Source organism: Hermetia illucens, chromosome 3 (assembly GCF_905115235.1).
Source record: "Hermetia illucens chromosome 3, iHerIll2.2.curated.20191125, whole genome shotgun sequence".
NCBI classification, from domain to species: domain Eukaryota; kingdom Metazoa; phylum Arthropoda; class Insecta; order Diptera; family Stratiomyidae; genus Hermetia; species Hermetia illucens.
In genome coordinates this window covers 119,247,805-119,272,016 of record NC_051851.1, presented here as the reverse complement: position 1 = coordinate 119,272,016, position 24,212 = coordinate 119,247,805, and the positions used below count along the sequence as shown (strand labels likewise).

The window sequence follows — 24,212 nt, the reverse complement described above, 5'->3', positions numbered from 1 at the left end:
TGACATTATGAATGCTGATTTCAGACAGCCCAGCAATATCCTGTTTCAGAAAACAGCGTCGATGCTCCAAATGGATCTTCTAGGTTACTCACACTAATAATGAGAAAGCAAATGTTCCGAGCCATGCTTTCAGCCATCGTGGCGCCTACACATCGAGCGCCACGATTGCAGATTTCGATATCATACTGTTCATTTGTAGAGCTTGTCCTGGTCACCATGTCTAATGCGCTTCATTTCCAAGGCAGAAAAAAGTTTCATACTAAGAAGGAATGCGTCAGGGATTTCTCATCCTCGATGATGGCGTCAAGATTTCTGGCTTCACGCTTGCGGCCAAACAGCTTTGCATGACAAGCATAAATCCCAAATGCTTTGCGCTTTTCAAAGTTAGGTTGAAAACCTGCTGTCTGTCCGCCACACGCAGAAACAGTTACATCCATTCACAAGAAATTCGCTAGAAATGTTGAAACTGTGAACCCCTAAAGATGCAGTGAATTACGACAGCTACACGTTGAACTTAAGAACGGTCCCCATCTATTAAGTCATGTGGAGCATCAGATATTAGTTTTGACGTTGGCTGTAAGGAAGAGAGGGGAGGAGGGGGCGAAAGGAGTAAATTACTTCAAAGACTCATTCTTAGAATCTACCCACCTGAAAAACTTCAAGAAATAATATCTACAAATATATTAATAATATTTGCACAAATAAATTATCATATTTTGAAAATCTACTGCAAACCCTCTTAAGTTCATCCTAGATTCGTAGAAGGCAGTGATATAGGTCTTAATACCGGAAAGTTTGGTGGTCGAAATTGTCTCTTTCGCGTCAAATTACTGTTCCCTAGGAGATAAAATATCAATACGACATCGATTTATATAAGACATATATATTTATATGCAGTCTGAGTTGTGTATAAATAGAACCATTGTGCACCCGGATAGCGTTACATAAAAAATCACAGATCTTTCGTACTCTGTGTAGAGTTGCCAAATCTCCCATTAGGCGCATTTCTTCCTGAGGATGCACATATGCGCGTATGCGTATGCTCACTGACAGACTAGATAGGTGGTAGCAAACACCCACCCCCGACAAGGGGATGCCCTATCATGCGTCCTCTTTAACCTGGCCCTGGAAAAAGTGATCCATGATGCTGATGTAAATGCAGGAGGTACGATCCCCTTTAAGTCCACCCAACTACTGCCTTATGCTGACAATATCGACATCATGGGAAGAACCACCCGAGATGTATAAACTGCCTTCATCCAGATCGAGCAGGCGGCCATTAGGGCGAGATCTTGGGCTGCACATCAATGAAGGCAAGACAAAATATATGGTGGCAACGGTAGCACCGAAGAGGAACCAACAAACAACATCAAATCGCACTGGTCAAACAGGAAGAATAAGGATAGGAGGATAAAACTTTGAGACCGTTGACAATTTCTCCTATCTAGGGTCGAAAATCACAACCGATAACAGCTACTATGATGAAATCCACGCACGGTTGTTGTCAGCCAACAGAGCTTATTTCAGCTTACAAAAACTGTTCCGCTCGAAACGTTTCACCATAGGGTCAAAGCTCTTATTGTACAAGACTATGATCTTGCCAGTCCTCATGTATTCCTCGGAAACTTGGGTTCTTAGCAAGAAAAATTGCGAACTCTTGGCCGCGTTCGAGAGAAGAATCCTCCGAAGAATTTTTGGCCCCCTACATAAGGATGGACGATTCCGTAGCCTACACAATGACGAAATCTATGAGCGGTACCATGACCGTCCGGTTATGGATAAAATCCGGCTCAATAGGTCACGGTGGGCGGGTCAATTAATCCGTACGGATAAGGATGATCCCACCCGGAAGGTCTATAAGGGCATTATCTATGGTAGAAAAAGAAGACGAGGCAGACCCTGCCTAAGATGGAGCGACGGCGTAGGTCAGGACGCCAGACAGCTTTTAGGGATATCGAATTGGTGGACCTCGACGCAAAACCGGGATGTCTGGAGTTCCTTATTAAGGCAGGCCTAGACCGGATACCGGCTGTTGCGCCGTTGATGATGATGATGAAACACCCACCCGAGGGTAAAAATTGGCCATTCAGAAGGATACCCAGAAATCGAACCAAATTTGAAGGACGAGAGAAGAAGTTTTTTTGGTGCAGGATTTCGGAAACCCAGTATCGGCGGTTTTTAGAAGTGGGCAAGTAGGCTCCTGACCACAGTGCCTCCTGGCCTTTTTGTTATCTAATGCTGTCAACATAATAGTGGAGTAGAAATAATGTCCACACTGGATTCTTTTCATAAGAACTCAAAGCTTGGAAGATCACCACCGAGGACAACGTTGCCCTTTGGCAGTCGTGAGAATCAGAAGGGAATATGGATATTTCCCGGATCAACATGAATGATGCTGTTATAAAAGACCAACATAAAAGGCAGCAAACTAGAACAGCGTTTCTTTCACTGCAAAAACGCATAAATGAATTTTATCAGTTCATCAGGAGGAAATGGAATCATAACATCATTGTTCTGATACGGGGCATTAAGTTGTCACATATTTGGACTAAGCAGTAAGGAAACAATTCAACCTTGGTAGAATGGAAGAGAAAGCGATAAAGACAATGAAGGAGTACACACACCACACATTATTAGGTTGCCGGTAGAATCAACTGTTAAACTGCGATTTTGGGAGTAAGATAAGAATAGATTGGATCGTCTTCGTGCTTAGTGAGCAAGTACCTCTCAATAGATTCTTCAAATACCTTGCTTTCCGTCACTTTGCAGCAGCATGCACTAGCCAGCACGATAGGTCAGAAAGGTATTGGAAGTGTCGAAAAGAGGCCCATCTCATGTATGCTTGCAATAGAGATCTACGAAGCATGTTGGCAAAAGGAAAGAGGGAGTGGACGACAAGCACATTGCAAGTGTCTGGCATATAAGAGGGTGCTGAATCTTATCGAGAGGACCAAGATTCGTGGGCAAAAATCACCCCAAATGCCGTGCCCGTGACTCTTGTTCAAAATAATAATTCTTTCTCACAACAGGAAGAATTTGCAACAAGACGTCTTCTCGATCCCCGGGGTGATCGTGGCGGCCGTGTGGGGGATTTATAAACCAATTGGGGATAATAAGACTATGAGATTCGACCGGAATTCCAAACACAGCCCTGTAATGGGTGGCTTAAATCAAGGTCCATAAATACATGTGAAAGTATGTTTCCCACCCAGTGGTGAAGATGGAGGGTGGTTCCGCTATCGAAGTCGAAGTTTTAGACACTATAGGAAGATGTTGGAAAGGATGATATACAACAGGGCGCTTCCCCCCATTCCCCCATCAGAACGGCAGTTTGGGTTTCGAAGAGCCTGTCCTATGATCCATGCAATAGCAAGGTTCGTGGATATGGCTCGGGAGGCGTCGCCGTTGCCGGATGCTGGATGTTAGGAATAGCTTCAATTTGGCCAGCTAAGGTTGGATTAAAGGCACCCTGGCTAAACTTGGTGTCCTTAGTTAGTTTTGATAAACTTCCTTTTGCTTTTCGCTAGGGTAGGCAAAGTCGGATAATACTAGTGAAAAACAACAGCAAGTTTCAATTTTTTCGAATTGTTTAATTGCTAGAAATACCGCGAGAATACACTTGAACTCTCGGAGTGACTTCTTTGCTACGAGACAGATGACGGGCAGAAAGAATATGTTACACAGTAAGTGTTCCCAAGGATCCGTATTGGAGCCTCTGCTGTGGAACATATTGTATCACTTAGTGCTTGGCGTCCGCGTACAAAAAAAGGCAACGCTGATTAGTTTTGCAGGCGACCTGGCGGTGGTGGTAGTTGCGAAGGACGTGAAACTTTATGGAAGTCTTCTTTTTCTTCAGCCTTTGTCCCGTTCACAAGCGGGGTCGGCTCGTCGTGATCGGCTTCGCCATTTGGCTCTATCGAATGCCTGATCTGGGTGCAATCTCGAGGCTTTCAAATCCTCATCCAGCGTATCAAGCCACCGTTGTTTAGGTCTGCCTTTTGGTCTTTTACCATCGACTTCGATGTTCAGACCAATCTTTGCAAGTGAATTCTCGTTAGCACAAATTCCGTGACCATAGCATCGAAGACGCCTCTCTCGCAATTTTTCCACGATCGGTGCAAGCCCATAACGATCGTGGATATCCTCATTTCGGATGTGATCTAAACGTGTGACACCACTAGTCCAACATAGCATCTTTGTCTCCATTACCGCAAGACGCCGTTAATTGCCTTTTATGGTTGGCCAACACTCAGAACCATAGAGAGCGACTGGACGGACGACATTGCGGTAAATTTTAGATTTGAAACGTTCGTTGATACGTCGATCACAAAGAACACCAGTTGTGGAACGCCACTTCATCCAGGTTGCGTTAATGCGTGAAGCAATTTCATAACGCAGTTCTCCATTGGCTGATAGCGTTGACCCGAGGTATTTAAATCGCTCAGTTCTGGGCAGATCACTGCCGCTGACAATGATTGTGCCTATTTTATGGGGATCGGTCGTCAAAACTTCAGCTTTGTTTAAATTCAATCTGAGACCGTGTTGCATGAGGCGATCATTCCATTTTTGAACAAGTTGCTCGAGATCATTTTTGCTATCAGATGCCAGGAAAACATCATCTGCATAAAGCAGTGTGTAGGGCGCTGGACGTTGGATATCCCGGGTGACGGTGTCCATAACAAGAACAAAGAGGAGTAGTGAGAGGGCACTTCCTTGATGAACACCAACAGAGACACGAAACGGTTTTGATACACCCGCCATACTTCGAACTTTACTTTTCGGATCATGGTAGAGCAACTGAACCCAGCGCACGAGTTCTTCTGGCACGAAGTGTTGTCGTAAAGCATACCAGATGAGTTCGTGTGGTACACGGTCAAACGCTTTCTCTAGATCCAGAAAGGCAATGTAAAGAGGGCGATGCTTCCCACGGGGTTTCTCCATGAGTAACCGCGCAGCGTGTATTGCGTCAGTAGTTCCGGAGTTCTTGGCAAATCCGGCTTGATTCACGGTTATTTCAATGATTTCGCGAATACGGTTTTCAAGAATGCGTTCAAAAATCTTCATGGTATTTGAAAGTAACTGGATCGGACGGTAATTTGAACATTCTGCTGGACTACCTTTCTTTTTCCAAATTGAAACAGTGGTACTTTCTTGCCAGTCAGATGGTGTTCTTCCTTCCTGAATAACCCGATTAAAGAATTCACTGAGCCACAGTGTTGGGTCCCAGCTCTTCGCTTTCCAGAGCTCAGATGCGATGTTGTCAGGTCCTATTGCTTTCCCCGATTTCATTTGTTTTATTGCCTCCTCGACTTCAGTTGCACTGACTGGTGGAACTGCGAGAGGGAAATTTGTGGTAGAGGCGTTTCTTTTCACGGACCTTCATTTCAACATCATCATTCCAAAGCCAAGTATCTCGGTTGATGTACCGCTTACCCGGCTTGGTGACCCCGAGGGTTACAGAGGCCGCTTTGTGGATCGTGTCTTTCATTTGGTTCCATGATTCTTCCACATTCGTAATGGTTGGCAATCGTATGAGTGAGATCATTTCTTCCTTTTTCTCACCAAATCGCCACCATTTAATGTGCGGCGGGCCAGTGCGTTCCTCACGCTGTTTTATCGGTGGCTTAATTCGCAGGACGGCAATCAACGGCCGATGTTGAGGTGCGATGGTCTCATAGGGAACGACTTTGCAATCAGTGACAGTGGTAAAATGTTGGCGTCTTACGAGGATATACTCGATTTGCGTTTTACTGTTCCCACTATGAAATGTGGGAAGATGAGACAATCGTTTGGTGAACCATGTATTCATAAGTACAAGATCATGGGTGTCCGCAAAATCGGTTATACGCCCGCCACCTTCATTGCGCGCTCCGAACCCCTTTCCCCCATGGCACCTGTTACCGTCTGCCTTTTCACCCACATGACCATTAAGGTCGCCGGCAATGTTTATGTAATCGTCAGCAGGCACGTGACAAGTCTTTTCATCGAGAAGTTGCCAGAAGGCATTTTTCTCGGCATCAGGTCGACCTCTCTGTGGTGCATACGCGGTGAAGAAGTGGATAGTGCGATCAGTTGATATAATGGTGAGCTTCATCAGCCGATCATTAAATCGTTCGACTTCTTTAATGGCATCACGGAAACCCTCTGAGATGGCAATGCCAACACCATATTGAGTGTGTGGGTTACCAAAATAGAGAAGTTTGTAGCCATTTTTACCGCATTCGCGTTCAATGTCGCAGCTTTTGGCACCAGACCATCGGGTTTCTTGCGAGTTGCTCGGTCTTTCCAGTTAGGGTACCAACAATTAGCGTGCAGACACGTATTTGTTTTGTTCGTTGTATGCGGACTAACTTGCTTACGTCCTGACGCCGTCCATGCGTCAAGAACCCTTGCCCATTTCTCGACAGGACCGGGGCCCGTCCTGCCGAGGCTTGTGATTCAATCCGATCATCATGTTTGTAACGACATTCTATGCATTTTCATGGTCGACCTGTCGCGGGGCCTGTCACCAAGAGAGATCAGGTAGGATTTAGCATAGTAGAATAACTCCAACTATACTCTATTTATCTCTTTCCCTGATCTCAGCATTTTATTTTTGTTTTACTGAGGATAGTACAGAGTACGTTGCCTCAAACCCTCCTCCTTTACCTGGGCTTGGGACCAGCATACTATGTTAATAGCATGGCGGAGCTGTGAAACTTTATTGAAATCAAAGCATTTATTTCATGAAAGCATGGTTACCAATGGTTACGAGTAAATCGCACCTGGCTGACGATAAGACAGAGGCGGTCTTTCTTACCAATCACAGGAGAAACAATAATGTCAAAATCCAAAATCATAATGGCGAGGTCGTTCCAAAATCTGCTATTAGATACCTGTAGGTAATGATCGATACTAGTTGAGTTTGAGGAAACGCAATAAAAGGCAGCTATTCCCTCCCTCCCAGCTCCCTCCTCTACAATCTAGTCGCCGGCGGTTTCTCGCAGGGGTGTTGAAATCCGTCCTGCATATAAGCGGCTTTTGTCTTGGTGAGAGTGCTGGACAACATGGTGAACCAAAGAAAAGTGAATTCAACATACTGGCCAATTGCGCTGATAATATACGGTGAGACCATGTCTATCATCCCGGGAACGATTTTCTTCGATTTTCTAGCGAATGAGGCAGACAGTGTGTCTCTACCAGAAAGAGAGGGTGAATCCGACCGATGTAACTGCGGACTTCCGAATTCTGAAAAAGCCACCGCATCCATAGAGTGCTCGCGTGTATTGATAGACGGAGAACACGGTAGATTGAACTACCGCCTAATACATTCCCTTAGGGAGCACAGTGGGTATACGAAGTACATCCACCGCTTCGGTTTAGTTGAGTCCCCAAACTGTCCCGAATACGCCACTACTCCCAAGCACCGGGAGCATATTATCTTCCATTGTTGGATAGATGGACGGGTGAACTTCAGATTTTTCTCTTAACTTTATCAGTTACGACAGCTGAGAATTTCAGAAACGCTTAACTCCTTTTCGATGAATTTGCTGAATAAGTATCTTCTTTGACTTTGAGGTATCTCCGTCTTATGTGGAATTTCCCCCAGCGTAATGTTCATTTATATTTCATTCAATGCATAGCTTCTGGTTTCAATGCGCCCTTAATGTCATGGTTTTAATAACCTTTTCTCATATCTCTATCTTCTTTAATGGCTTCATTTAATTTCAGCTTCTTGCTCAACAAAGATACTCGGACTATCAACGCTCTATAGTGGAACAACTTCGGCAAGTCGATCAAAATCTCATCTTTGATGAAAATCTATTGCGTCAAGTTCGATTATTCACAATGATTGGTGGACCAAATGCATTATCACCTGAACAATTGGATCGGGTAAGCGCTAAACTATGTCTGGAATGGGTGAAGCTGTTCGAGTAGACATAACTTTTAGCTTGGGTCATTGTATGCATCGATATAATAAGACTTGTAATTAACTCAGGTTATTGCAGTGATAAAAATTACGTAATTTCTTCAAAGACGGAGATGTGTTATTAATTGTTTGATTATGTAGATTTTTTGCATTGCAAACATGCATTGTAAAGAAAACCCGATTTATAGATGCATTTTTCCTGTGTATTAACGGAGAAAACTAGTCGCGTTTCTGCTCGTTATGTTGCTCAATTTCGCCGCGAAATTTCACGGTCTAACTCGTGCTTTTAAATCCATTAATTTCCTACAAAAACACTGCCGCAGTGGAAATTAGATGATAGATACTTTACACGGATATTGAGTTTTTTGTCATCTACCTTATGCTATTCATCTATTTCGGTATTTTCTGGTCAATTTTCCTCATGGTGGCTCCATTGTTTTGCAGTACAATCGATTGATTAACGATATGCTGGCCATCTACAACGAGGCTTCGATATGCCGATTTGAGCAACCTTTTCAATGCGGACTGCGACTCCAACCTGACCTGAAAACCCTGATGGCTAGAAGTCGTGATTGGGACGAATTGCAGCATGTATGGACGGAATGGCGTCGAAAAGCTGGGAAGCCGATGCGTGGCCTTTTCGAGCAATTAGTGGTACTCATGGGTGAAATAGCTGCTGCGAATAGTGAGTACTTCAAAATGTTTTAGGGGAGTGTTGTCTTGAATGTTCCATGGCACTATTTATGATACTAATGAAGAGGAATTAGATTAAAGGATGCGATTAAAAAATGAAATGGCATTCAATTTTTATAAATCAAGCCCTTCTTTACTGTATTCTCTTTATAGATAGAAAGATAATTTACAAAAAAACCTATAAATCAGTCACAAACAGATTTTCTTGTCAACTTAATAAAATATCGTTGTTCATATAATATTTAAGTAATCGAGCTTGATAAGTTTCCCAATCTTTGTTGTCCGATATCATAGCTTGTTTGAGGCGAATATCCTCTACACAGAACGAACGAAAATATTAACACGAACTGCGCGTAATTTCAACACTATTCAATTTATTTTTTCTGCAGACTTTACTAATGCCGGTGATTATTGGCTATTAGCTTATGAGCAACCGAATTTCCGTGAAGAATTGGAAAACGTTTGGTACGATATTCAGCCATTGTATGAATTACTCCATGCTTACGTTCGTCGAAAGTTGCGAGAATACTATGGACCAGACAAACTCAATCGAAATGCTCCTCTGCCGGAACATATTCTTGGAAACATGTACGGTCAGACGTGGAGCAATATCTTAGATATTACCATACCATACCCCGGGCGAAATTTCATAGACGTCACCCCTCAGATGCTTACTCAAGGGTATACGCCTCTAATCATGTATCAGTTGGCGGAGGAGTTCTTTCTTTCGATGAACATGTCAGCGATGCCACCTGATTTTTGGCTAAACTCAGTTTTGGAGCAACCTCTGGACAGGCCTATTCTGTGCCAACCGTCTTCTTGGGACTTCTGCACCAGGCATGACTATCGAATTAAGATGTGCACTCAGGTTACACACAGAGACTTAATCAATGTTCATCATGAATTGTCACATATTCATTATTTTCTGAACTATCGACATCAACCCAAGATCTACCGTGATGGAGCTATCCCAGGTAAGTTTTGCGTTTGCTCAATTTACAAATTAATTTGGTTGTTAGCTGACTAGCGTTTGGAAATATCTGCTGGGTTCAAACCTCTTAAATAACTACGTTTGCAGGATTCCATGAAGCAATTGGTGATGCAATAGGGTTGTCGGTTTCTACTCCCCGCCATTTGCAGACACTTGGTCTTGTCCAAAGTTCGGTAGACGATACTTACCACGATATCAACTATTTGTATGCACTGGCCGTTGATAAAGTAAGATCAAATAGTTTATATAAGCTGAATTTCATCTCTTACGTGTGTTGTTATTACAGATTGCATTTTTGCCTTTTGCATTAGCACTGGAAGCATGGCGAACTGATGTATTCAACCGGCGTGTTAGTAAGGAGCAGTACAACTGCCACTTCTGGATTTTAAGGTAATTTTGAAAAAATTATGAATATGCGCCGAAATGAAATTCTCAAATGCTAAGTGCAAGTATGACTTAATATTTCCGCGCCAAGGGTTACTTATTTTCGGACATAAACTAAAGCATGGACAATTAAGTCTTGTCGAATATATTTTTAAATCTCACGACAGGGTGGAAACAAGAAGGGAAGAGCCAGCAAAATCTGAATAGGATTTGAGAATGTAGACGGAGAGAAAGGCTAGGAGCTGTTGCGATCGAGGTACAGTCATTGATATTGTACACTTTGCCCTGGAAGCATTCCAAACGTAACCTTCGCGTCGGAATCACTGGTGTCGCTGGTGGACAGGTGGCGAGTTCTGGAAGAAGATTATCAATTTGGTGTGGGCCACCCCGGCGCTCTTTCTGTGCATGGAACGTCGCGAAAGTCAACACAACTCTTGAAACAGGTGGTGCCGCGCTGGAGGGTACTCCTGGGGGCGGTGGCGCTGCAGCCGACACTGTCGTAAATTCAGTTATTAACCTGATAACGGCGGCCTGCGGAGCCTCCATGCCCAGGAGGGTATCGAGACGTGGCAAACCTTCTATGTATTGGTGGACAGTGGAAATCGCATAGCTCCGAAAGGAGTGTCACAAGCTCCGCCGCTTAACACAAAGTCTAAGCGACCGAGAGGAGGCATGTACCATAGTGACGGAGTACAAATCAGTCAAAAGGAGGCTACCCAGCGCAATAAACAAGAGCGAAGCTCCCTGCTGGCAAGATCTGGTGGACGAGGTGAATGGGGACCCGTGGGGGCTCGGCTACAAACCGGTAACCTGAAAAATCGGGGCTCTGCGAAACCCTGTTCACTTAAGGCCGAGCAGATTGATCGTATTATAAGAGCACTGTTTCCTGCGCACCCCGTTTGGGATGATGACGTCGGCGCGGAGAGCGTAGAGGGCTGTCCACTTTTCTCTATAAAAGAGTTGGAACAGGCAGTCCTCTCTATGAAAAGCAAGAAGGCGCCAGGATCCGATGGTATTCCAGCAGAGGTATTTAAATTGGTATTCCAACACCGGCCAGACCTACTGCTCGGCGCATTCAACGTGCCTGACGGAGGGCACTTTCCTTGCACGTTGGAAGGTGGCGAGGCTTGCGCTGATCTAAAAAGGGAAATGCCACCCCGAGTTGCCGTCTTCATACCGCCCAGCCCATTGACACTGCTGGAAAAGTGCTCGAAAAGTTCATCAGAAGTAGAAGCAGATGCGTTGCCGGAGAATTATTTCCCCGGCAATTTGGGTTTAGAGCAGGGAGATCCACAGTGGATGCTGTCATGCAAGTCGTGGATGCCGTTCGACGAGCGAAGCTACATAGTTGCCGAACTCGAAGTGTGGTGCTCCTCGTAACACTTGACGTCAGAAATGCTTTTAATTCCGTAAGATAGAAACACATTCTAGGTACACTAGACAATACTTTCAACATGCCAAACTATCTCTTACGGATATGGAGGGACTATCTGAGGAACCCCTCCCTGCTCTATGAAACACTGGAGGGTGAGAAGAGGATGGGGGTCACGTCGGGGAAGTACAAGGATCCATCCTAGGGCCGGAATGCTACCTATGATAGTCTACTTAAACTAGACATGTCAGAAGAGTCGCGCCTGGTCGGCCATACAGATGATGTCGCAGCGCTTGTTGCTGGACGCACTGTGGAACTGGCGCAAAGGACACTTGGCATATTGATGCGACGGGTGAGCGGATGGATGACTACTCATGGTTTCAACGTTGCACTGGAATGAACCGAAGTAGTCATCCTGACTGAAAAGAGAATTCCCACCCTGCGTCCCATATCGTTCGGCGAGTCGATAATTGAGTCAAAACCAGCGGTGAAGTATCTCAGGCTGACTCTTGACTCAAAGGTGAGCCTTTTTGAGCGAATGAAAGCAGCAGCGAATAAGGCTGCAGCTGGAGTTTCAGCGTTAAGTAGGCTAATGGCAAACATTGGGGTCGAACGTCTAGCAGGCGACGTCTCCTGATGAGTTCAACGTAGTCTGTCCTGCTCTACCGCGCAGAGGTATGTGCTGGCGCTCTTGCAAGGAGGTATATCGTAAACGTCACGCACAAGTACAGAGACGGGGAGCTTTGCGGGTGGCGTCTTCGTACCGCACTGTCTCTAAACCGGCCGTGATGGTGATCGTGGGAGTGATCCCCGTTGCCCTTCTTGCTAAGGAGCGTCAGGCCATATACGAGCGCAAGGGAGATGGGCCAAGGGAGGTTGTTGCTCATAAAGAACGGCAACGCACCCTAGACAAGTGGCAGCTATCACGACAAAATGAAACTAGAGACAGATGTACTGCACGACCCATCGGCAACTTAGGTGCCTGGCTGAATAGGAAGCATGGTGAGGCTGATTATTTCATTACCCAATTTTTAAGAGGGCGTGGAGGTTTTTAGTCGTATCTGCACAAGATGGAAAAGGCGCGATCTCCAGATTGTGTGTTTTGCAATGGAGTTGTGGACGACGCTTATCACACTTTTTTTTCTTGTGCAAGGTGGGATGGGACTCGTTAGCAGCTCTATTTAAACACAGGGCATCTCTCTCTACGCAACATCGAAGCCTATCCTATCCGATGATCAAAATCATGTCCACACTCAAGCAAGGATGGAGTCCGTATTCAGGTGATACGTTGGCTTCCATAGCTATCATAAAAAGAGGAACTATAACGGAATCAGATTATTCAATTAGTGAAGTTGCACAAAATGTTTGGTGGAAGTACTTGGTATACGCGGCAAGCCGTTCCGAAACAAACGTGTGTCTCTCCAGATGGTCCACTTTCAACTAAATTGACCACGTGTTGATTGAAGGCCGCTACGTCTCAACCTTGATGAATGCTAGAACATATATTGGGACTAATATAGTCCGGATAGCCGAGTGGTTAAAGCGCAAGGCTGCCGTACGGAAAGTTGTGGTTCAAATCTCACTGGTGGAAGTGGGATTGGACGTCGGACACCAGTCGACTCAGTTGTGAATACCTGAGTGAGTACCTGAGCCAAATGAGGGTAATAACCTCGGCTGAGCGCAATGCTGACAACATTGCCTCCTATAGGATAGTGTAATTTTTAAGGGTACGGTTACGGTCTTGAATGAAGTGTTCTAACACACTTCAAGGCTCTGATCCAATTGGACTGTTGCGCTAACGATTATTATTATCATTAATATAGATTATTATCATTATCTCATTCGCATAGTGTTCCGGGCACAAATTTCAACACTGCCTGCAATCCACTCTGACAATCAGGTAAGAGTGAAGACAGAGCACAACAAAGCCCTACATAACACCAATAAGGGGAAAACTGAAGAGGCAATAACAGCAATTAATAAAGGTCCTGGAGATGAAGCATCAGAATATGATCTGACCGTACGTTACCATTTGCTGGAAACAGACTTGGCCTCCATCGTAGAAAAATTCGGAATGACTGGTTCGACGATGAAGGTAAGTTAGCAACGGAACGGAAGAATGTAATTCAGGCAGTGCTGCACTCTTAAAGAATGCGAGTATGCGCAGAGACATATCACGAACTCCGTCGAGTGGGGAAGTGACTTGACAGACAGAAAAATTAAGCCATAGAAAACTAACAAGCCTTTGAATTCGAGAAGTACAAGAAGCAATCGTACCAGGCGCGGAAGTTTTACCTACAAGTCAGCATGATGATCATCCCTATGAGAGAAAGAGGGAAGTCTGATTTCTAACAGTTACTACTTTGATGAACAGTTTAACAACCAAAATATCTGCGGATTTGAGGTCTGGTCAGCTGAAGAAGATGAACAAATGTTGCCACTGTCAAACATGGAAGAAACATCCCGGGCTATTTATTAGCTTAGAAATAATAAGTCGTCAGTAGCCGACGAAATTACAACCGAATTGGTTAAATATGGCGGCGTGCAGATTGAATCTAAATAAAACTGAATTTGTGATGACCGATCCCCATGAAACAGGACAATAACTGTTGTGTGTGTTATGAAATTACTTCACGCATTAGTGCTACCTGGATGAAGTGGCGTTCCGCAACTGGTAGTCTTTGTGACCGACGTATCAACGAACGTCTCAAATCTAAAATTTACCGCAATGTCGTCCATCCTGTCGCTCTCTATAGTTTTGAGTGTTGGCCAACTAAAAAAGGAAATGAACGGCGACTTGAGGTAATGGAATCAAACGTTGCGTTGGACTAGAGGCAAGACACGTTATGGGGTTGCACCGATCGTAGAGAAACTGCGAGGGAGGCGTCTTCTACGGTGTGGTGAAGTAATTCGGCCTAACGTGATTGCCAAGATTGGTTTGAACAGCGAAGTCGATGGTAAACGACCAAAAGGTCGGCCGAAACAATGGTGTCTTGATACGCTAGATGGTGCTTTAAAAGCCTCGAGATTGCACCCAGATCAAGCATTTGATAGAAGCAAATGGCGAAACCCGCCCGGATCAATGTGTGAGGCTACATAAAGGCAGCAGACTATTCAACATTAACAACTCTATAAGATAAGGGGATATTTTATCATGCGACCTCTTTAACTTGGTCCTAGGAGAGGAACTATCTTCTACAAGATCCTGGGTTACTCACTAATGAAGGTAAAAGAGAACAATAAAAATAGGAGACCGTTGATAACTTCTGCTATCTATGGTCGAAAATCACAACCGATAAAAGCTACGAAGATGAAATCCACGCACGGTTGTTGGCAGATCCCATTTCAACTAACAAAACCTCTTTCACCCGAAATGTCTCACCATAGGGTAACAGCTTTCGCTGAACAAGACAATGATCTTGTCAATCCTCGTGTATTCCTCTGCAATCTGGTTTCTTAACAAGAAAAAATTGTGAATTCTTGTCCGCGTTCGAGAAAAAAAATGCTTCTTAAAATGTTTGGCCTTCTACATACGTATGAATGTTTCCTTAGCTTCTATAACGTCAAAATCGATGATCAATACCACAACCGCCTGGTTAAGCATAAAATCCAGCTCACTAGGTTGCGAGACGCGGCTCACTCAATCCGTATGGATGGGCTTGATCCAGCTCGGAAAGTCTATGGGGCAATATCGTATGGTAGAAAAAGAAGACGAGGTAGACCCTGCCAGAAATGGAGCGGTGTCGTAAGCCTTGGCACCAGACAGCTTTTAGATATATCAAATTTTTGGATCTCGGCGAAGAATAGGGATGTCTGGAGTTCCTTACTAGGGCAAGTTTGTTTTAAAGTTTAGTTTTGTATCGATCATAAGGTTGGAGTGTTTAAGAACTGTGTCCAACATGATTATATGATTTTGAACACGAATGTTGATTTTTTTCTTTTTCGCAGTCCTTCTAATGCCTGTCCGGGTAGCTGAGTGGTTAAAGCACAAGGCTGTCGTACGGAAGGTCACGGTTCAAATCTCATTGGCGGCAGTGGAATTTGTAACGTGATTTGGCGTCGGGTACTAGTCGACTCAGCTGTGAATGAGTACCTGAGTCAAATCAGGGTAATAATCTCGGGCGAGCGCAATGGTGACCACATTGCCTCCTACAGGGTACTGTAATCCTGTAGTGTACCGTTACGGTCTTCAATGAAATGCTTTAACACACTTCAAGGCCCTGATCCAATATGGATTGTTGTGCCAACGATTATTATTATTATTTCTAATGCCGCATCTAATCCAATCCTCTCCAGGCGGCCTTTTACTGCATTTGCCAATACTTAAACATCTTCAGAGTCTTTTTGCATCCATGCCTAGAGGGGCACAGATTTTGTTGGCAAAAGATGACCTTTCATGTTTGAGCAAATAGCTCCAAGCCTTGATACAATAATGAACATTTAATATGCTCTCATCTAGATTGAAAAGATTCTTGATATTCAATCTCCCGCCTTCATTTCGTTATATAGCTGCACACTACAGTGTTCGTTTATAGTCTTGGAAAGGGTCACGCCGGAACTGGAATTGTGACTTCTCCTGCATAAAGTAAATTCGTACGTTGATGTAAAAGGGGGAAGCGAAGTGTTCCGAGTACTTTGCGAAGCGGATGTTTGACTTGACGTCAGCTGTAAAGGGATGGAGGGGAGAGAGAATAGCGCGGGAAGTTCGGGGTTTAGAAACTAATCATTTATTTCGACGGCGGGATGGTCGAGTTGGTTGATCGTCACGTTGCGCATGGTTTAAATTTCTATTAGTCACGGATGTTTATGTTCATTTTTGTGGTGTCCCGCTACTGTAGGCACTGCATTATGGTGTTATGATAATAGGGGTGAAGTATATCCTGTTGCAAATCAAGTAGTAACAAGACGGGAAATCAGAAGCTTGACGCTTCAGGTGTGAAAGGTTTTGTTTATTTCTTTTAAAAAGACATTTGGGGAGGCATTTGTTCCATTAGTACGTAGTACGTAATATACGCGTATATTATGTGAGAAACTTTGACCTATTCTAACTTCGTTAGTAATAATGCGATTTCCACTAGTTGTTTGGATCATGCTCTATGTTATGCGCTACATTTTTGCATTGGTTGGTTTGGTCCGGCATCAAGTGGATGCGGACTTAGGATACCTCAACTTTCCAACAAAATATTTATTCTCTTTATTTTACTCAATTGTACTCATTATTTGAGGATGTGCGGAATTGTGGGATTTTCCGAAACGGCACTTGACTTTGTTAATTTTTAACGGGAAGTGGCAAATATTTGCTTTAGATATTGCATCTGCTCTTCTACATTTCTGAATAACACCAAAATTTCAGGCATTGTGTGAAAGATCAGCAGCCTTTGAAAAACCAGGCTCGTATTTTTCAAACCCAAAAATTGGCATGGGAATAGCGACCCAATGATGTTGCTGGTGTTGGGTTACCAGGATCTGATAATACGTGTGATACTGGAACCATGAGCACATATTGAGTTGTGCATGTGCGGGGCTGGAGTGCTGTCTAGATTGTTCATTGCGCTGAGATGTCTGAATTCTTTACATGCATATCGTTCGATTTCTCTTTAACCATGTGAGCTCACTCAAAAACTAACTGTTACATGATAGACAACTACCACACTCGATTTTTTGTGCTAATTCCTGTCTATTCACTACTAATTTGTCTGGTGATGAGCCGCTAGAACGTTCCGGAAGCGAAAGTTAACGGACGAGACTCTGGTGCTACATATTATGGTGACTGTTTTTGGCATGCCTTTTAGGTCCACTGAAGCTCCTGAACCCATTGAAATGTTAGTGAAATCTGCTGTCCTCTTGTGTCATCTTCCTGCGTGCACAAGGGGGTTAGGGTCCGCCGATGACGCGCATTTTTCTTGCATCCACTAGAATTCCGTGATGAACTTCAATTACTGACAGGCCGGCGTGATATTGGCGGTGACGGTGTAAGGCATTGAGACTTGTTTCCAACTCGTATTTTGCTTGTCTAATTCAGGAAGGTCAACTAATCTGATTTCAATGCAATTTGGCAATGGGGAGCATACTCCACCATTTTTGTTTCAGGTGAAGGCTGGGGGCTCTGGGTTCGACCACCTCAGGGTCACGAATCTAGCTATGGAACTCTAATGCAGGCGCAACTTACGAACTAGAAGCTACTTGTGTGTAATGTGACTGATATATGAATATCAACCTAAGGATTGTTGAAGTTATAATAACCAAAAAACGAACGTATTTTTTTTTATAACTTTCTCTCTCTCTACTGTACTCTTTAATTTCGATTATTCCGTTCACTGAAATCTCAGTGTAATTTCGTCGCCTAAGGGTGACAAGGGTATGTAATAAAATAGATATATTTACGAGAATTCTTCTTGGTTTTTGATAACTTCTTTAAGCAGTCTGAAGATGAGAATGTTCGCTTAGATGGTGGTATCATCTGCGATTGTTCAGACTGTCGAATTCGGGTTAGTTTGTAATTTGAAGTGCAAACAAGGTAAAGTGTCGGGTTTGGAGCGCAACCGCGGCGAACTCTTGTTTAAATGTCGTAGTCGCATGACATGTTCTTCACTACTCATTTTACCACTAGTTTCAAAAGAAATGATTGTATACTGTTGTATATTTCTACTGGTAGCAGGCTTAATTTTCTGATCATCCTCACATTGTTTAATATTCTGCTGCCTAAGATTTACGATGGGGAGACGGTAAAGGCACCTTACAATTTATGCATTCCACCCCTATCATAACATAAGTGATTGGGAATGAGCTGTGGATATTGAATTGTACTCGAAGAGCGTAAGAAATGCTAAGTATCCATATGGAGGTGCACTTATTTCTCTTTTATTCGAACATTAAATTTTTCACGGTGATTTAGGTAGTTGATTAAACACCGGCGAATTCATCTTCGTTTTCTTCAGCGTGTGTCCCGTTCACAAATGGGGTCGTCTCGTCGTGATCGGTTATGTCACTTTGTTTTGTTAAAGGCATGATCCGGATGAAGTCGCGTGGCTTTCAAATTCACATACAGCCTATCCAGCCGCTGTTGTTTCGGCCGGCCTTTTGGTCGCTTACCATCGACTTTGATGTTCAGACTTCAGACAATCTTGGCAAGTGAATTCCATTACGATATTCTCGAAAATGCCTCTCGAAATTTTTCCACGCTCGGTGCAAATGAATATCGGATGTCATCAAGGCGTGTTACGCCACTAGTTCAACGCAACATCTTCGTCTTCATTACCATGAGACGCCGTTCATTATGTTTTATTTTCGGCCAACACTTAGAATCATAGAGGGCGACAATGCGTGGAACAATTTCATAATGCAGTTCTCCATTGACAGATAGCATTGACGCGATATATTTAAATCGTTCAGTTCAGGGCAGGTCACTGCGACTGATAGTATTACTGCCTATTTTATGGGGATAGGTCGTCAAAAATTCTGTTTTATACATTTCATTCAATTTAAGACCGTGTTACATGAGGCGATAATTCCATTTTTGGACAAGTTGCTCGCGATTATTTTTGCAAAGAAATCATCAACCACATAAGGTAGTGTATAGGGTGCTGGATGTTAGATGTCCCGTGTGACAGTGTCCCTCATAAAATGGAGAGGAGTCGCGAGAGAGCGTTTCCTTGAAGAACACCAACAGATGCAGGAAGTAGTTTTCATATGCTCCACAAGTCGCCCTTCACCTTTCGGATCGTGGTAGAGCAATTTTACCCAGCGCAGGAGTTCTTCTGGCAGTAGATGTTATAGAGCATACCAGACACAACGCAGGCGATTTGAATTTTAAGATTGTCAATTGTGAAGAAAAGAAACTAATTGTTGTTATTTGATTATATCGCTGCAAACATGTTTATGATATACTAAACATTCGGATCAACTAGAAGGATCTGTATCGAATTGTTCCAAGCCGACAGCAACACATACAAGATATCGAAAAACTCTGTTCTACCTACCATCGTCGCACATTTTGGTTTATTGAGTTCTTCTATCACGTTATTACAAGCAAATATGACCATTCTAGTATGGAAAAAGAAAGACCGTCCAGCAATATGATGTCCAAAGTCATCTAGTACTTTTTGCGACAATATCTAATAGCAGAGAAACTCGTCTGCTGGATTAAATTGTTCTACGGTGATCCAAAGATTGATGATCAAAATCATCAAAACCGCTTCGGCTCTTTTCCAGTGGTTATCAAGGATTCACCTTCCTTTCTCTGTTGTTATCATTATCTCTGCCACACGAGACATCAAACATTCAGCGTCCTATATAAAACAAAGCTGATCAACATGCCTCATGCAACATATGCTCTGAAGGAATATGAAAAAAAAAACATTTGGCTAACAGTGTCAATGGAAGCCAGATCCTTACAACTATGCAATATCGAAGTATTTTGGATCGGCGCACCGAGCCAACGGAGAGATGTGTTATGAAATTATTTCACACATTAGCGAAACTTTAGTGAAGTAGCTTTCCTCCACTGGCATTCTTTATGATCGACACATCAAGGAAATTCTCAAATTGCCCAGTTACCGAAAGGAGGAAATCCGTGGCTTGTACGCTTATACGATCTCATAGTCATGTAATTTCAGCTGACAAGAGCTTCCTAGCGACGAAAGACTTGAACGACAAAACCGATGGAAAACACCAAAAGGCCGGTTGGAACAGTGATATCTTCACTCCCAACATGATGTGAGAGCTTCTCGAATATACCCGAACTTATCCTATGACCGCGAAAAGTGGCGCACTCGATCTAGATGGGTCAACCCCGCTAATAAACGAAACAAAGAATAGAGAAGAAGAAGAATACCGTATCGGGCAGAAATCTTGTTCACGATGTGTCCTTATCAACCCTCCACCTCCAGCCACAAATGTCTAAATGTAGGCATTTGTCTTCTTCTTCTTTTTCGTCAGCGTTTGTTTCGTTCACAAGCGGGGTTGGCTCCTTGTGATCGGTTTCGTCATTTGACTCTATCGAATGCCTGATTTGGGTGCAATCTCGAGGCTTTTAAATCCCCATCCTGCGTATCAAGCCGCCGTTGTTTCGGTCTGCCTTTTGGTCGTTTACCACCGACTTCGATGTTCAGACCAATCTTGGCAAGTGAATTCTCGTTAGCATGAATTGCATGACCATACCATCAACGACGCCTCTCTTGCAATTTTTCTACGACCGATGCAACCCGATAACGATCGCGGATATACTCATTTCGGATGTGATCAAAACGTGTCACGCCACTAGTCCAACGCAACATCTTCGTCTCCATTACCACAAGACACCGTTCGTTGTCTTTTATGGTTGGCCAACACTCAGAACCATAGAGGACGATAGGATGGACGACTAAATTTTAGATTTGAGACCTTCATTGATACGTCCATCATAAATAACACCAGTTGTAGAACGCCACATCATCCAGGTTGCTTTATAGCGTGAAGCAATTTCATAACGCAGTTCTCCATTGGCTGATAGGGTTAACCCGGGCTATTTGAATCGCTCAGCTCTTGGCAGATCACTGCCGATGACAGTTATTGTGCCTGTTTCATCGGGATCGGTCATCAAAAATTCAGTTTTGTTTAAATTCAATCTGAGACCGTGTTGCATCTGGCCATCATTCCATTTTTGGACAAGTTGCTCGAAATCATTTTTGCTATCAGATGCTGCGAAAACATTATCTGCATAAAGCAGTGTATAGGGCATTGGACGTTGGATATCCCATGTGACGGTGTCCATAACAAGAACAAAGAGGAGTGGTGAGAGGGCGCTTCCTTGATGAATACCTACAGAGACACAAAGCGGTTTTGATACACCCGCCATACTTTCAACTTTACTTTTCGGATCGTGGTTGAACGAATGCGTGTTAACGAATGCGTTCCAAAATTTTCATGGTTTTGGGAAAGTAACCGGATCGGATGATAATTTGAATATTCTGCTGGACTGCCTTTCTTTTTCCAAATTGAAACAGTGGTACTTTCTTGCCAGTCAGATCGTGTTCTTCCTTCCTGAATAATCCCTGCTCTTCGCTTTCCAGAGCTCAGATGCAATGCGCCATGCAAGCACAGCGGTCCTGGTTTATACTGAGTGCAGGCTCAGCATTCATACCAGTGCCTATCTAAGACCTCTGCCGCAACTAAGGAGTACGGCACCCGAGTTGTACAGCGCAACTCCACGCTCGAGCTCCGAGAAGCTCTGCCCACGATGTAGGCATAACCACAATACCATGAAACTCCCACTAGGGGGCCAACCGCAAATAACCGGGCCGAGAACACATCCTCCAGGAATTCTCCTGGAGCATATGCTCTCAGAGGGCCATCCCGGTTCCCATGGTACCAGATAACCTCCGGTGAGGCTTCGTGGCAGAGCCACTTCAGATGAGTCCCTTGCAGACTCGGGTCTGATCGCCCTCCTCGAGTACGTGGGTGTTGCGCTGACTGGTGGGACTGGTCCAAATGTCGGCAATGATTGTGAAAGTGGAGGATGAACAAATTATTAAGTTGAAATCTCTACGAAGTATTCTCGCCATCTATCCGTTGCGGCTCGACGGCTGGTAACCAAAGTACCGCTCTTGACATTAACGCAACAAAAGTGTTCGATATCCTGTGTGCGTTCATCACGGCTTTTAGCAAGTCGACACAGATCTCCCTCGCCATCCCGAGTGTCCAGTTTATCGTAAAGATTTTTGAAATGGTTCGCTCGGGTGACAGCGACCGCTTTCTTTGCTTCTCGGTTGGCATTCTTATAAATTTGCCAATTGGCCGGTGTTTTATAGACGAGAAATTTGTGGTAGAGGCGTTTCTTTGCACGGACCTTTGTTTCTACATCATCATCCCAAAGCCATCTCAAGTATCTCAGTTGATGTACCGCTTACCCGGCATGGCGACCCTATTGGTTGCTGAGGCCACTCTGTAGATCGTGCCTTTCATTTGGTTCGAAGATTCTTCCACATTCGTAATGGTCGGTGAAGAAGTGAATAGTGCGATCAGCTGATATGATGGTGAGCTTCATCAGCCGATCATGAAATCGTTCAACTTCTTTAATGGCATCACGGAAACTCTCTGAGATGGCAATGCCAACACCATATTGAGTGTGTGCGCTACCAAAGTACAGAAGTTTATAGCCATTTTTACCGCATTCGCGTACAATGTCGCAGCTTTTCGCACCAGACCATCGGGTTTCTTGCAGAGCGCAGATATCAATACGCCTTTTCCGAAGGGCTCTTCCGAGTTGCTCGGTCTTTCCAGTTAGGGCACCAACATTTAGCGTGCGGATGCGTATTTGTTTTGTTCGTTTTGGTTGGACTAACTTCCTTACGTCGTCCATTGTCAAGAACCCCTTGCCCATTTCTTGACAGGACCGGGGCCCGTCGTCCCGCGTCGACTGAGGTGGACGCCCTTGTATTTCTCCGACTCAATCCGATGATCATGTTTGTCACGACATTGTATGCATTTTCTTGGTCGGTCTGTCGCGGGGCCTGTCGCCAAGAGAGATCAGGTAGAATTTAGCATAGTGGAATAACTCCAACTATACTCTATTTATCTCTTTCCCTGATTTCAGCGTTTTATTTTTATTTTACTGAGGATAGCACGGAGTACGTTGCCTCAAACCCCCCTCCCTTATCTGGGGTGGGGGCTAGCGTACTATGTTAATAGCATGGCGGAGTTAATTTAGGCATTTGTCTAAGCATGATAAACTACCTTCCATAGCGTAACGAAAAGTTCACTCATTTCATTTATCCAAATTGGGTCATCTAGTCAATTGATTTTCAAAAATGTGTAAATATTACTGCGCGCAATGACCTTAACCTCATACGCACAGTCGCATAGCTGCCTAGCCAGTTAGGTTGAAATTATTAGCAATTATACAACTGCGTAAATAGAGAGGTTGGACTGCAGAAGAGTACACATTCCGTTCATAAATGAAATGCAGGCCTTCATCATATATCATCGCCTTGCCTAAAATGTTTACCAAAAGTTATTTTCCTTAATTTTTCAACCCCTCAACCCCGCGCACTGCAATCACCTAGTTCTTATAGTGAAGTTGGTGGCTACCCGCGGTTTGGGCGTAAGAGCCCTTAGTGGCACTGCCATTCTAAGACGAAGAAAGAATGCCTCTATTATTTTATCGAGACTTGGTGGCATCCATGACTAGTCTATCCATGCAGGTCCACTGTACAGGTGTACCCATCCGGAAATGAGGCAGCACTAACCGACTTCTACAGCAGACTTCCTCGGTATGAGCCACTTACTGAAACGATTTCCTGGAGTACAACGAAAGACATAAACTGTCTTAAACGAACTGAATAATTGAAGAAATGAACAGGTTATATTGTATCTACCAAATTAAATCTTTCATCACCTGTTCCTTTTTTGTCAAAGTTTGTCTCTAAAGTTTTGAGTTTCTGTTTATTTATCCAGATACACTGTGGGAACAGTTTTTGCCATAAATACTTCCCGTTGCTAATGCGCGAATTGTCTTTTACAGGGAAAGGTATGGTGGCATCAAACCACCAGTTCTTCGATCAGAAATGGACTTCGATCCCGGCGCAAAGTATCATGTTGCAGCCAACATTCCGTATGTCAAGTGAGTATACTTTGCTGATTGTCTTCCTTTTAGCTCCTCTCATAGCGGTAAGTAGGCACTGTTTGCCATACAAATGTCTCGACCAAATTGTAGTGATCATATTTTCATCTGCGGTAGATACTTTCTTCACTCTATTCGAACTTTCGGATGCATTTACTTACCTGATACGGAAGAAGAAACCACTAAGAAACGAACGCCGCTTACCACAATCGAAATCAGACATAAGGTTATTGCTCAGGTCAAATAAAAATTACTTAACTCGGTT

General features: G+C 43.9%; 1 protein-coding gene across 1 annotated transcript in view; it reads left to right on the top strand.

Moving 5' to 3' along the window:
• The window catches only part of LOC119652119 (angiotensin-converting enzyme), a 168,099-nt gene extending 144,148 nt beyond the window's left edge, over positions 1–23,951 (top strand). Inside the window, exons 20-25 of the mRNA XM_038056060.1 lie at positions 7,711–7,872; positions 8,354–8,594; positions 8,992–9,576; positions 9,681–9,820; positions 9,880–9,983; positions 23,849–23,951. Coding sequence (XP_037911988.1) covers positions 7,711–7,872; positions 8,354–8,594; positions 8,992–9,576; positions 9,681–9,820; positions 9,880–9,983; positions 23,849–23,951 — 1,335 coding nt within the window. The remainder of the gene's footprint in view (positions 1–7,710; positions 7,873–8,353; positions 8,595–8,991; positions 9,577–9,680; positions 9,821–9,879; positions 9,984–23,848) is intronic.
• Positions 23,952–24,212: the final 261 nt, after the last annotated feature.